The 15,129-nt window shown below is 41.5% G+C and overlaps 1 protein-coding gene across 8 annotated transcripts in view; it reads right to left on the reverse strand.

The window, feature by feature from the left end:
• Window positions 1-799: 799 nt before the first annotated feature.
• rims1b (regulating synaptic membrane exocytosis 1b) overlaps window positions 800-15,129 on the reverse strand; it is a 63,593-nt gene continuing 49,263 nt past the window's right edge. For 2 of the 8 annotated variants that reach the window (XM_084005918.1, XM_084005917.1), the window contains 12 exons: window positions 14,908-14,997; window positions 13,545-13,610; window positions 12,127-12,240; window positions 11,498-11,604; window positions 10,534-10,637; window positions 10,230-10,390; window positions 7,164-7,381; window positions 5,331-5,475; window positions 4,554-4,666; window positions 4,098-4,199; window positions 3,710-3,849; window positions 800-3,557 (listed from right to left, as the gene is read on the reverse strand). In XM_084005918.1, coding sequence (XP_083862044.1) covers window positions 3,339-3,557; window positions 3,710-3,849; window positions 4,098-4,199; window positions 4,554-4,666; window positions 5,331-5,475; window positions 7,164-7,381; window positions 10,230-10,390; window positions 10,534-10,637; window positions 11,498-11,604; window positions 12,127-12,240; window positions 13,545-13,610; window positions 14,908-14,997 — 1,579 coding nt within the window. In that variant the 3' untranslated portion in view covers window positions 800-3,338. Of the gene's footprint in view, window positions 3,558-3,709; window positions 3,850-4,097; window positions 4,200-4,553; window positions 4,667-5,330; window positions 5,476-7,163; window positions 7,382-9,804; window positions 9,961-10,229; window positions 10,391-10,533; window positions 10,638-11,497; window positions 11,605-12,126; window positions 12,241-13,544; window positions 13,611-14,199; window positions 14,278-14,907; window positions 14,998-15,129 lie in introns of all 8 variants that reach the window. The other 6 variants (XM_084005920.1, XM_084005919.1, XM_084005922.1 and 3 more) reach the window with 4 other exon arrangements.

The following is a 15,129-nucleotide window of genomic DNA, read 5'->3' on the forward strand; positions in this document are numbered from 1 at the left end:
ACTTATCGCGATATTACGAAACGGCGCGCGCTCTACTCTGCCTCTGACCGATATTGTCACCTGACTTCTTTAATGCAGTCTCTCCATTACCAGTCATCATTGTGATGGCCAGCAAACAAATCATGCTATTTTTTTTTCTCATTTGCAATAAAAGAAACTTTGCATTTAATTTGGTTCACCTTTTAACAAATTAATTAATTAATCGAATTATTTTATAGAAGAGGAAAAGGAGGAGGAGGAGGAGAAGAAGAAGAAGAAGCCAGGTCATTTTGTCAAATATTTCGAGTTGAGACTCAAATATATTTTTTTAAATGTAAGCCAATGCAAAGTTTGTCAAAAGAAACGTATTGTGTTTGGATGTGAGATAGTTCTCATCCAGGTAAGCCTTCTTTACATAGGCCACTCTGCTGGCCCCAAAATGTGGTCCACAACTTTCCAGAGAACTGCATTTCCACTGAGTTGCTAAATAGGCTATATTCACTTCCAAATACTTCCAGATCATTGGAAATCCATACATGCATATGCTACGTATAGATAGGGAGAATTTAACGAGCTGCTGCTTTGCTGAGACATACATGTGAAGCTGTGCGGTGGACATTTATGGGACTGAGGAAATATTAACTTTCCCACAAACCTAGCAGCAGATCCCATTTTGAAATATGTTTTTCCCTGTGATCTTTTGACATTATGTCAAAGGTAATTTCAGGCTGAGAGAATAATAAACATTAAAAAAAACATGATTATTTTAGAGTAGAGTTTCGATGGAGATGTTGGGAAATGTAGGCGAGTCGAGGAGCAGTTTTCTTCCACACATTCTTTTTATTTGTAAATAATAAAAATGAACTTTTTTTTTAAAATATAAAACATACACATCATTTGAGCCACATCTGTTATACAAACAAGTAATGTTGCAGTGAATGCTTTACTTTTTTTACTTTTTTTTGTTTTGTTTCAGTGGAACACAGAAGTTGTAAACAATCAGCAATTTGTTCCTGTTAATACTGACAAAGAAAAAAAGAAAAGGAAAACCAGCTTCACCGGACGATGAAAAGAAAAGTTAACTCTTCTGAACATGGCCGGGGGTTCAGACATTGGGTTTGAAGCAAAGAAGTGTTCAGACGACGACCTTCAGACTAGTGGTACACCTGTAGTTTTAAGCTCGGCCAGTTTGTGACCCAAGTCCACCGTCTTGCGTTGTCCCGCTGCATGGTCCCCTAATGACGTATTAATCGCTCCTCATTATATGACTTGGCCCCTTTGCAAATATCACTGAACCCAATCAAAACCCAGTGAATGGCTGTTGAGTATTTACAGTGTATGACTCTCTGTGCATCTGCGTAAATTCTTTATATAACTTAACAGTTCATGTGTTAGCATATCTGAAATCATTATGTTGAAACATAATTCATATTTCCATAGAAGTGGATCTGATTTGTACATATTTATTCATAAATCATCTCAGCCCCTTGGAGGTATACTATGATGTGGAATAACAGCAGGAGGGGCTGTGAGGTCTGCTCAGTACTACTGTATAGTGCTGTACATCTACCAGAGGGTCGAGGAAAGACATCACCGTAATCTTGAGATTTACTTTGAGAGACATTCAGCACCAGACTGAGGGATGTGGAATCGACTGCAGTTGAGTTCAAATGTCTTTGCGTAATGGGAATGGCTTCGGTTTCTTGGTTTTATCTCTTTAATATTCAAGTACGAGCAAACTGTACAACTGCATGCAACATACAAGCGGCCCTACAGTATGTGGAACTAACACACATATCTAGTTCAGCATCTTTTTTTTTTCTGTATCTGTTTTGTTTTACAAAAAAAATGTGCATGCAGCTCGGAACAGGTTCCAAAGTCATGCTCGCCCCGCTGCTTTCCTGCTGGGAGGAGTCTGCTGCTGGGAGCATTGGTGTTGGTGTGCCAACACGTCAGTCCGATTGGTTGCTTTCACATTCACAGAGATGCACAAGGGAAACTGTTAGTTCTTCTTTTTCAGTTAGTCTGTCTCTTACCTAACAACTAGACAAAGACATGAATGGAACCAGTGACGGGATTGTTGCCTTTTTTTTTTCCTATTTTAACTTCTTGTTTTTTGTTTTTTTTTCTTTCAAAAAGTTTAACTTTTTGTTGTAAAAAATAAATAAGTAATCAAGCCATTGTGCTTATGTTTAAATTTCAAAATAAATGTAAACTAAGGGTTGGATAAGGACGTGCTGGGGTGAGGGAATCCACTCTCCCCCCCCAAAAATGTGAAAAATTAGACGGTCCTGTCTTGCTCTTGCGTTTAATTTTTTTTTTAAACTGTGATTTTGAACCCTTGTGATATTTCAAAGTGACATAAATTTTATTTATTGGTCAACCTTCCAGGAGGCTTAATATACATCTATACAAAGACGACTGGCCTGCACGTTTGCCAGTGGTGAAACAAGGAAAGCAACGCTGCAAGCTAATCTCACTGTCAAGTGTAAAAATCTAAGCTGTGTCATCATCATCATCATCAGTCCCCCCCACCCTGCATAACACTTGCAGACATTTAATAGTTTTTATCTCGTGTTTTGTTTTTTCTCTCCATGCACACACCAGACTGACAACATTATCATGAGCATTTCACATACTGTAAAAACATCTTGTGCCAGTAGTAACAAATGGAAAGAAATTAACAACAAAGCAAACACGCTTAAACAGTGTGGCTTCAGAGCAGCCACATGGTAAACATACTGAAAAGAGGATTTTCTTTTTTTTTTTTTTCGAATGAGAGAGGGACCAGTTCCGAGGTCGAGGCACCAGAAGAAGGCCCTGTGCTTCCAGACTGAATACCCACGTGGGAGCATCCTGCCTGGGGGGCAGGAGTGCCGGCAGTCTTTTGGGGTTCTAGAGGAGGCCGCTGCAGAGAGGACTGCGCCCCCTGCAGGTGTGGAGGGTGATTACCTCTGTCTCAGTCCATACATTCCAACGCTTAGGTACATTTCTTTGCTATTGTTGATTCAGTTAAAAATCACCCTGCTTCATTTGATTCTCTGACACCTTTTTCTAACCTCTTGTTGTATGTCAACAGCCCTGCTTCCTCAGCATACACAGAGAAAAACGATGAGATTTTTCTGAATGGATATATGACACACTGAAATGTGGCGCTCCCTACAACAGACAAAATTAACCGCGACAGGAGTGATTGTCAGATCTCAACAAAGCTTTCTTGTTGTGACTGCTTCTGATTGTTGTTGTTCTACTTTTCCGCCATCTTTTTTTTTTTTTTTTTCGTTGTTTTGTTTGTTTTCTCTCTACAGTACGTTTTCGTGAGTTTGTTACTTGCCGAGCAGTGTAGAGCCGTTGGTCCACTAGGATCGGACTCCAGGAGGTCCGGAGGAGCTGTCGAGTGACGACTGGGAAGCCCTCCGTGTTAGGGAGGCCAGTGTCGGATCCACCAAGGAGGACGGTGGGAACAACTTGTACCAACCAATGACTGTGCTTGATAAGTCCAGCTCCTCCAAAAGGATTTGTGCAACTCCCATGAAGCTTTTATGGTCCATGCGGCCATAGTCCCCCCATACAATCACCTTAAGGAAAATTATTTGTTATCAGTCAAATTACACCGCAGTTCCTCCTGCTAAACACATCCAATCTTTCTGAATAATGTAAAACAATATATTATTATATTAAATTCTTATATTAAATATAATATATTATGAAAAATATATCTTGGGCTCACCTGTAAGACTTTACCCTGTGGGCTTTCCTCAAATAGCAGTGCTTGCTGGTACAGTGGGTCAAGTGTTTTCCGTGCAATCTTGGTTTTCTTTTTGGCTACATACGCTCCATTATTCAGCAGATAGACCTTGACATATGGAGCTGAAGGTAAAAGCAAAACAAACATTAATAAGGAACAAAGCAAATCTTCAATATAATCTAGATGAGATCTCACAGCTGTGTAGAGCAAGCATCAGCTGGGTGTAACTACAATATTACACTGAGTGTAGAGTGTTTATCGTATCATATCACAATGTGAAGAGCACATGACTGATGTCTTGAGAGAGGGGATGAGGGGTTAGTTGCTCTTTGGTGTCTCAAGGTTAGTCAAGGTTAGTCAAGGTTCTCACCAGGGAGGGATTTAGATCCTGGCTTTTGTACGAGTCCTCGAGCTCTGATAACTTCCACCTCCAACTGGCCCTTTTTCTCCATCATACCAATCTGGATGTCACCTGGGAAACGGAGAAAAGAGAAGAGGCCGTTTGTTTCATGCGACGGGCAGAGATTGATGATGTGTGTGCTGCAGAGCCAAAGGTGCAAGCAGCTGCAAGATGAACAAGTAGTCCAAAAAACCACACTACATTCATAAAAATATGTAAGTAGGAATTGTGTATTGCATACTTGATATTGTATTATATTTCACTATGTTATTAAATGCGATACTTGGTATTATTTCAATACTTATGTTGCTTATTATGAATTATTAGTTTACATTGTATTGCACCTGTTATAGCAGTTAGTACCATATTATTATTATTATAAGATGAAAGTCAGAAGAGAGGAGAGAAGTATCATCAGTATTGTACCTATTGCAGGAGTAGCCAGTGTTTGCCTTCCCACTAACTGAGCCGGTCCCAGGCCATCCAGGAAGTCACTGAATTGACTGCTGGCACCCAGATTGACTCCAGAGAAGATCAAACTAACACAGGAAAACACATAAATTTGAATAAATTATCATAAAAAGCATAAAAAGTAAGACCAATAGTGCCACACAGCAGCATACTGTACACAGTCAGCATACTTTGACACTTCAGAACTCATTTTACTGCCTTCAGGAGATCCAATTTGCTGCCAGCATGAAAAGTATCTCGGAAATTTGCACAAGAGAGAGAATCCATCACAGAAAACACCAGGGCTTAATTTGATTCAGTCAAAGTATGTGTTTTATCTTCGCATCACTGAGCCCGAGTGCTTTTTTTTTTCAAACAATGTGCTCATTATATTACACTCTGTTTACCGTCAGTCTCCTGACACATACATGCAGAGATGGAGGTGTACGCCTGGATATAACCCCTCAGAACATGCTGGCATACAAACTTTGCTGTCACATCCACGTCATTTAATTAATGGTGGTTTAGTCGGGTGGGACAGCAGCTGCAGTAGCTTTAACAGTGTAGCATTGGCTATTTGATATCCAATGAGAAAGAAAATATATCAACATTGCAGCCTAAAAACACAGGTGGAAATGTAAGGTAGATATAGACACAAATATGCCTATGATTTGGGATATCTTTAAGAGAGAAAACAAATGTATAAAGGAGGGAGACGTAGAGAGTAAAGCAGGACGTGTGCGGTTTACTCACTTCCCCTCAGAGTTGCAGCTGTTCATGCTGCCATTGTTGGACTCTCTGCTGGGCTGGCGGCTCATGTTCCTGGTCAGCTCTACTGCCATGCCGGTCTCTGTGCTCCTTTGGATAGGTGCACCCTTCTCCTTCTTGCTCTTCCCTTCTGGATGAAAGGGGAGAGACAGGAATCATCATAGAGGCCCTTATCTGGCTGAAAGATTTAATTGTCCTGAATGAGGAGCGGGCATATGCGGCCTGCATGACACTGAGGGGTAGGAGATGCTCAGTAACATCAATCTTTCCTCATCGGTCAGTTTAAAAACCTTCAAAAGACAATCTTATGAGTCAAGATGATTTCTTAAAGGGACAGTACGTAGGATCTGGAAAAATATCATGCATTTTTAAAACCAAAATCACAGGGATTTAAGAGAATGATTTTGTTTGTTCTGGTTAGGAAACAAGATATCCTGACGTTTAGTGGTTCAAGCTGGAATGCTGGATCCGACCTTTCCCATAATGCAACTACAAAGCATATTCTTTTCACACCCTAGTTGTGACTTTATGCTATACATATGTACTCTCATAATCCAGGTGGAGATAACCTTGATGACATCATTCTTCCACACCTGAGAACGGTCCCCAGAGCCACAGAAGACATGATAGAACTGGTTTTGCAGCCTGAAAAGTACCTCCCATTACCAACCATTAAGTACAAACTGAACTTCATGTGCAAAATTGACCACAGGCTGTTTTAAACCATTGTTTCCCCACAAAATAATACATTTAGAACTTGACAAATCACAGATTAAGAAATAGACTCCCTTTAACCCATGTTTTGGTTAGGAAACATAAACATTACAGAAAAATGGTGTATAATCTTTTCTTATCAAACAATTAACTAGTAGAAATAAAGTGTGTGTGTGTGTGTGTGTGTGTGTGTGTGTGTGTGTGTGTGTGTGTGTGTGTGTGTGTGTGTGTGTGTGTGTGTGTGTGTGTGTGTGTGTGTGTGTGTGTGTGTGTTTTGGGGGGTAGGGCAGCCTAGAGATCCAGTTAAGGACGTTGTGATCTCTCTTTCTGAAGCACTGCCAGAGTCGCACCCATGTCCTGCTGAATCTGGTAAGTAAACAGGAAATTGTTGGGCAGAGAAACAACCCAAACAGTGTGTGGCATCTTGGACTGGGATGCGTTAACCTTCTGACTCATAGTGTTTTCATAAGTGGTGCAAAGAAAAGAAAATGTGGTCACCAGCACTTAAACAGCATGAGCAATGCCTAAACTATCACATGTGTCAAGTCATAATTATCTTGTAATCACACTGAAATCCTAAGGTTTAAGTCCCTTGCCTGCTCCTGCTCTCATCTACCATGAACAGGAAAGAGTTTTCAAATTAAGGTTTACCTCTGCACCATCTCTACTTCCTCTCTCTCCGCTCCACATCAGGGAGAGAGGGTGAGAGGCCCCTTTAGGCTTAATGTTCTCTAATAGCTTTTTATGTCCACTAGAAATAAGGACACGTCCAGTGTTTGAGTCTAACCCTGTGGTGAAAGTACACGCTGGAGTCAGACCAGCCGGAAACTTTTTTAACTGTGTGACTGGGAGTTAAGCTGAGTGGCGACAATGTTCTGAAAAATATTATTTGGTTGTTTGTCTTTATAACTGCTAGGTCAGCTGAGGTTTGACTTTTATGCAGCAAAGAGGACACTTGCAATTTGTGGTGCTTCGGTACATTCCAATAATTGAATATAAGCACATCGTAATACCCTATTTTTTGAAGGTTTGCCATGTTCATATCACAAACTAGTGGGATATACAGTTCACAGTGAGTGTTTCAGGGTTGCCGTGGCAACTCACCAGGACCACTGATTTGTGAAGTGCTGCGGCTGCGGCGGTTGCCAACGATGGCCACCACCCGCGCGCTGAGGCTGGAGCGTCGTTTCTTGCTGCCGCCACCCACTGTGCCCAGCGCTGTGTCTGATTGGCTGCCGTCTGTGCGCTCCTGGGTGTAGATCTCTCCACTCACGCTGGAGCTCTTCAGCATGCTGCGACCCACCGACGATCGCATCTGCCGACTGGAGAAGAGAAGATGCTGAGTGACAAGTGAGCTGGTGTGGTGGAGGAGGGCTGCTGTTAAGGTCTCTGTGACTTTCTTTATACTGTACCTTCAAAAACAGCATGGTGCATGAAGTGGTGCATGATGACAATGAAACTGATTGTAGTTGAGGAAGGATGTTTAATCACACAACATGTGAATCAAATAACAACAAACATTTGGGATCCCAAAGAAGGAAATGATGATGACAGGAAAGACATAATCTACCAAAATAACAAAAACAAAAAATTTGGGTTTGGTTGTTTGATGTTTGGTGCAACATAATTGTGCCGTAATTTGGGTCATGGCGCTCTAGAAAAAGAGATTTTGGTCAAAAGCGCCTCCTGGTTATAGTTAAATTAGTGCTGATAATCATATCATGTATTAAAGTTCGTCCTTCTCAAACAAGCCAATGCACAAGGACAGAAGCTGCACAGTGATCGATGCTGCCTCCTAGGGGTTTGGAGGAGCCCCCGCATGTCCATACCCTCAGAGGGGGTCAAAGTGCTGCACGAGAGCCCAGCTATGCTGCCCGTTTCACCCATAGCCCCCAGTCTCAGTGGGCCCCTGACAGCCACAGTCCAGTGACCCATGGGATCCAGTGAACGACTGGGAAGGGGGAGGGTGGTTTGAGGCCTCTCCACTACCCCCTGCAGTGGGGTTAGGGAAGCAGAGCGAGAGGATGGGAGGGGAGGGTCCAGATCTGGAGGATGGAGGGGTTCTTGGCAGTCACAACACAGGATGCATGCAAGGAGGGATCGGAGGGATCTGAGACGTGCACAGGGGATGGCAAATCAAACACATACACAGAAAACAAGGGCCACATATCACAAAAATGACATGAAAAGTGACATGCATTTTGAAAAAACATGTTTTTCATTCAACAGCATGTGATACTAAGTATATGAAAACAAATACAACAAGAGGTAGGAAATCTGAAGAGTCATTTTACTTGATTTAAGCAAAAAAAAAAGCTAACCTATCTAGAATATAGACATATCAAGCAGGAGGAACAGGTTGAAAAACAGGAAATATAAGAAGATGGTGTTTCCAGTCATTTGAATGTATAATTTACAATGTACATTAATAATATTGCCACTGCGGATGAAAACTGACCTCTCTAGAAACTTCCCCCTTTCTGAATTATAGATAAGCCACATTACATGCCTCCTGCAACTGATTGATGCATTTTTTATAAATGGTTTCTGACTCTTTAATCTGCTTTTTTAAATTCAAAATGTGTTTTTCCGATCACAGCCTTAGAAAACCAGGTTATGTTCAAGTGTCAACATACTTTTGGCCATATGTTTGTTTTCTTATTGACGAATGTTCAAATAAAGAATACAATTGCATTGTTTAACCCACTGAGAGTGAGCTCTCTGTGTCTCTCTCTCATATCCGACTCTAGAAAGTGTGTCAAAGGCCGTGGGGCTGAGCTTTTATAATGCTCCATTTGGATTGATCTGTGCTAAGGCCATAAAGACCAGACTCTCTCTCTCCTTCTCCCAGACCTCAATACGTTAGCCAGCTAATAAGCTCTACACTACACTACATCACTTCTTGGCCCACTGAGGACCACTGGGATAGGGTCGTTTGTCCTTGTCAGCACACAGCTACAGGTCAGCCAGGGAGGAGTGTGTGTGCACACATAGAGATTGCAATTTATTTCTGCTCACTTGTTTAGTTGAAGTTTAGTTGTCATTCAATTTTGAATTATAGTTTGATATCTTAAAGGTATGTCATTTAAAAAAAAACCAATCATTTAATAATAAATGCCTCAACAAATATTAAGTTGCTGCATGCAAATTTTTCTATGAGTCATTTTATTCATAAAAAGAGTTTTCATTTAATTTAATCTAAATTAAGTCTTGTTGTGATATTTATTTCAGTTGATGAAACTTGTGTTTAACACATCAGTTCTGACAGCACCTTCACTATTGTTTGCACTGTTATCTCTGTTTGCACCATTAGCTGTGCGCCGCTGGTTTGCCGACGCCATGTTGAGAGCCGTAGAGAGGCAACTGAAATGTTCCCAATCCCGTATCTTTCACCTTGAACCTACCATGGTAGATATTTGATGACTTTGACAGTGAGTAAGTGTGACAAAATATCAAATGAGACTAAGCAAATGTTGATATTGATTGCTGATATTCTTTTGAATAACTAGGGACAACACCCTTCAGCTGGAAGATCAGAGTTTAGTGTCAGTGAGTATCCACCCTGCTAAATTCGAGCTGACCTCTGACCTTCCAAACAAAAATAAAATAATGTCACTTGCCAAGAGATCTATGAGGAATTGTCTTTAATTGCTGCCATTACAAATATATTTAATGTTAGAATCTTGGGGATCTTGGGAAGATGGATCGCTCGTCGTCAGGGATTTTGGGATCTATTGATCTTTACCTGGACTCCCTCGTGTCTCCAGCTACAGTGTGTCTCCTGCGCTTCAACTCCTGCGAGAAACGTCTCTTTCCTGCCGCCCTCCTCCTCTCCTCCTCTCCATTCACCCCCCACGAGATCCTCCTGTCCCTCTTCTCCTCCTCCTCTAACGACTTGGATCTGAGTTCATTTTGTTTGGATTCCATCATTCAGCGTTTGTTTGTGTGTGTGTGTGTTTGCATGCGTGAGGAGAGGAGACAGCGTACGCAGAAGGACAGAAACATGCAGCAGTTGTCATGCAGAAATAAAACAGAAAGACACACAGTGAATAGCGTGCGTATAACATATAACTGTAATTAAAATAGGATGGAGTGACTTAAACACACAGCACCCTAAACATCCTAATTGAACATATATATATACATGACCAATAGCTAATGAGGACTGACCTGAGTCGTCCCCCGGGTCGTTCTGATTGGATAGACATGTAGCTGGTGCTACTGAGGCGGGAGGCACTGCTGGCACGGGAGAGGCCCGACCTATCGCTTATGTCACTGTCTGACGATCTGGCCGACATGTTGTCGCTGCTATGCCTCTGTTCTGCGTACATCTACGGACAGAGACAAGGGGGGGAAGGAAAGTTATGATTATGGTCAAATTCAGAATAATACACATACAGTATAAATCATTTATCAAGTCCATAAGGAGAAGGAGGGGATCTGAAGAATGTGACTGGAAAACACAGATGCTGACCTCCCGTTTGGTCTTGAGGTCCGTCTCTGGGTCGTGGGAGGCTGAAGGCCGGTAGGAATGTACTTTCATCTGCAGCTGTCGGGCTCGCTCCTCTACCGCGAGGGCTTCAAAAAGAAGAGTAAGACACAAAGATTATGGACAAAGTGAAAAGCAAAAGACTGGGGGAGAACTGCAAACAGCAGTGTGTTCCCAATAAGGTAGACTGCAGGGAGTATCTGGAAGATGCAGGACCTGGTTTCTGACACTAGATGGAGCATGATGTGAACTGATTGCACTCAAGTGCCCTCGTGATAGGTCATGACAGAAATTCACATAGGAATGCTTTCAAACAGATAAAATTGGGTTTGCCTCATTGGGGAAAATCAGATTGGGATCTTAATTTGTCAGAAAATGACAACTACACTTGTGATTGACTGTAATATTAACATTGTCTACATTAAACCCCACCCAACTGGCAACTCAGTAAGTGAAACGAGCAATAAAAAATATGTAATATTGCTGTTCGACAAAGGTCTTCTGAGAAGGATTTTGGGAGAGATTGAGTATGTAAGACATATCATTGCAGATTTCTGTGGATGCAGATCGGTCTCTTTATTATTTACATGCTGTTTAATTGCACAGACACTCGAAACAGAACAGGAACGTTTCTGAATTGATAAATTCTTTACAACACATTCTTACTTTTAAGGTATCAGGGACGGCTGTCAGGTTCCACTCATTACATGCATACTTTTTTTTTTCCAAATAAGAAAACCGTTTCTACTCGTTAGATGCATATGCTATCATTTAAATAATGTGGCTACTGTTTTTTTGGGAAAGATTTCCACAAAACAGGAGAATTACATTTAACTTTTACTGACAAATATGGAATTCTGATGTTAATTACTTACATCACCCATCATCCATAACTTTATTGTGTCCCCTGACTTCTGAAATCAAACCCATATCCTTGCAGACACCATACCTTGCTCTATACTGCTACTTTTTGCAGGAAGCTGAGGGAGCTGCCTGCCCCTGCGACCTGATGAAGGAGTCCCCGTTGGAGAAGAGGGGCTGCCATGAGGTTGTGCTCTGACAGACACAAGGACAAAAGGAGAGGAGGTATAAAATCACATTCCTATAATTCTGTGCATCACTAATTAGAGTGAAGGCTGAAAAGGAATCACAGAGACAATAAACCGATGGCCAGTGTTGTAGGTCAAAGGTCAAGTTAGGAGGGGAACAGATGAGAACCATCCACGAAGGAGCAGAAGTGAAGGAAGTGGCACTGAGTGTGTTTACAGAGAGTATGCACAATATTTCAGTACTTCTATACATCCCAGTTACTATACTACACTTAGTACACTAAAGTACACTGGACTAAACACAGCTTCATATCTGATGGTCCACGGAATTTACACAAACCACACAAACCACTGCTGAACAGTATAAAATATTTATAATATAATTAGATTTTCACGTTGGAAGTAACTTTAACATTTGATTTCTTGTTTAGGCGTGATACTTGTGCATACAGTATTAGCACACTCGGTGTGACACAAAGGAAACCAGCACACAGGGGAGTGGAGGCGTAGTGCTGACTGTAGCATGCACCTGTCTAGCCGTGGTGAGTTTGGGCAGGACCCAGACAAGGCTGTCTGGCCAAAGGGCCTCAGTGGGCCCCCTCTCCCCCTACTGCCCCTCAGGATAGAGGTGGGCTGGATACGACTGCCATCAGCAAATACAAAGAAATGAAAATATAAAACCTTATAAAAAAAACAGCAAAATGTAATCAAATGAAATTAATATACTCATTTGGGGGCTCTCTGTGCAGAGGTCCCTAATGAAAAGATTGTGCAGCTTACACCAGGCATTATGGTTAAACTCAATAATCAATTAAATATAGATAGTTCACTCTGCATCAAAATACAAGGAAACGTTCAAAGTGCTAAGCCAAGCAAAATACAGTCATTATTTCATAGATCTCTTTGGAGAAGTTAAATTTGCTTTGACTTCACATTATTATCAGAATACTTTTCTGAAATGTGTGGCTACACTACAGTCCATTTTAACGCTCCTCTTCATTCTGAAAACCCAAACTGTGATTTCACGCAAGTGTATGACCTAAAATCTTTTAGCAGAAGCGTAGCAGCGGCGCTAGTCTAGCTAGTCAACCATTCTCTAATTCCAACAGAATTAAACACATTGAACACTAAAAAACAACAGAAAACAGAAAGATATTAAAGATTGGAAAAACAATACCAGAATCATTGTTTGCTCCTAATGACCTCAGTCTAAGAAAATAAATGTGTTGTTGTACCTTGCATCAGATCAAATCTATATATATATTTATAAATGTACTCCAAGATGGAGCAACATCCTCATAGATGCCTTCAATATTTATAAGAGGAAACTGGTTCAATCTGTATGTTATTGTGTACAGTTACAGATGGACGATAGGGGTTCACTGGATGACCAAAAATCATTTCTTGTGTCTTTTCTTGTGTGGATTAATAATTAGTACACTAATCTATCTGTATAATACTGATGAATACAACAAGCAAACACAATAGGGTGCTAAAATGATTCAGAGCATTAATATCGCAATATACAACTATTTGCTATGTAAAGGTATAGATATAGATAAAGAGCAGGGACTGAAATCATGAATGGAAATTGAATTGATGAACCTGTTGGTGCTAAGAGGAGTGTTAACTGAAGCAGCCTCGTGGATGAGAGGCAAAACGTCCTTAAAAAACCTAAAGCGAGTCCAGTCACGATGATAAACCTTTCAAAGAATAACATGACCTGGATGACTGAGAAGCTTTTTTGATTTTTGTCAGCTAGCAATAAAGGCTACATACTGCACAAGCCTTTACTTAAAGCAAAAAAAACTAATTAATATTCCAGCTTTGACAACCACAGACGTTAGATATCATCGCTCCAGAAAGCAGAGGAGCAACGGCAGTAATGAGAAGAGATTGGATAAGGTGAGTGAGTGAGTGAATGAATGAATGAATGAATGATCTTACCTGTCCCCCTCCAGGCTTCTTTTGCTGTCCCTGTGACAGTTTGCACTTGATGAATTGCTACACTGCCTGTTTCAGCAAACAGCAACCACAGAGAGAGAGAGAGAGGAGGAAAAAACAAACAGGATATGGAGAGTGACGACCCACAGAATGGCAAAGCTGAATATTGACCGATGTGTTGGATATAATGTAAAAGTGCTCAAGCTGAGGCTTTAGGGTTTGGTTTGTAAAAGCAACACAGATGAGAAATGCACATTCAGTAAAACGTTTTTCCCCACCGGCAACAGTGTTACGGAAAAGAAAGCGTTTTCAAGCCAGAGGAGTGTGTGTGTGTGTGTGTGTGTGTGTGTGTGTGTGTGTGTGTGTGTGTGTGTGTGTGTGTGTGTGTGTGTGTGTGTGTGTTTGGGGGAGGGGGGGGGGGGGGGGATTCAGCATGGGCGCTCAGCAGAAAGGGCAGGTGCAGCAGAAAGAAATAGAGGGATTACACAGCTTTAGACCACAGATATTTACAGGAAAAAGGGAAAGATCTGTGCAACGCTTTCCTTTCAGAATGAGCCCTGGACTGGATAGGCTTTGAAGGTACAAGCAGGCAAAGCAGAGCTGTAGCGTAGTGTTTCAAGAGTCGGGGGGACAGCAGGAGGGAGCAGGTCTGGTATACCTGTCTTCCTCAGGGGCCACATGTTCTACTAAGATCCTGGGGCTTGGGGGAGTCTTGCAGGGCAAAGAGTTGGAGCACCTATAGGGCGGAAGGGTGGGAGGAGGAACATCCCAAGGTAGGAGCACCGGGAGAGGTTGTTAGTGAGTAAAGGGGTAGTCAAAGCATCTGTGAATTATCTTTTAATCGTATGACATATTATCAGTCAATAGATTCAGTTCGACTTGACTCGTGGTGCTCTTCAAGTCATAGAAATCGGAGCATTACAAGCACTTCCTGTACAGAACAACCATGTCAGCAAAAAAAACATGTATAAACACGTTAAACATAAATATAGTGGAACTTAACTTAGATTATGGTTGAGTCTATAACCTGGTCTGTCATTGTTTTAAACTGCCTCTAAATATCTCAGGCAGAACACTACTGAAATTAGATTCCAGTGCAATGTGTGTAATGGTGAATTAATTCATGTATGAAAGGGACATGTGACATGAACGTGAAGGCATGCAGCATCCGAAACCCCCCCCAAAAAAACGAATTGGAAAGCTGTCGCTGAAGACACTTTTGATCATCGTTTCCCTATTCATCTTTTAAATAAAATACCAGAATCTTGTGCCAGTAAAATTCACCCGATTCACGACCCGCATTCAAAATGTGTGGAATATATTTTTATGTATATATATTTATTTGTTGTTGCTTTTTTTTTGGTACCTGTCTCTGTCAGGGGAGTGAAAGTTGGTGTCTGGTCTCAGACAAGTGGTGCTGGCGCTCCTCACTCTGTCCAGCGGCGGCTGCAGGTCGCTGCACCACCACAACACAGCAGCAGAGAGAGAGAACATAAAGAAGAGAGGGAAATAGAGATGGAAGACAAGATGTGCGAGGACAGAGAGGGTGTGCGAGCAGAGGTGTCGGGAAGAAAAGATTGTGAATGAT

Source organism: Eutrigla gurnardus, assembly GCF_963514095.1.
Source record: "Eutrigla gurnardus genome assembly, chromosome: 3".
NCBI classification, from domain to species: domain Eukaryota; kingdom Metazoa; phylum Chordata; class Actinopteri; order Perciformes; family Triglidae; genus Eutrigla; species Eutrigla gurnardus.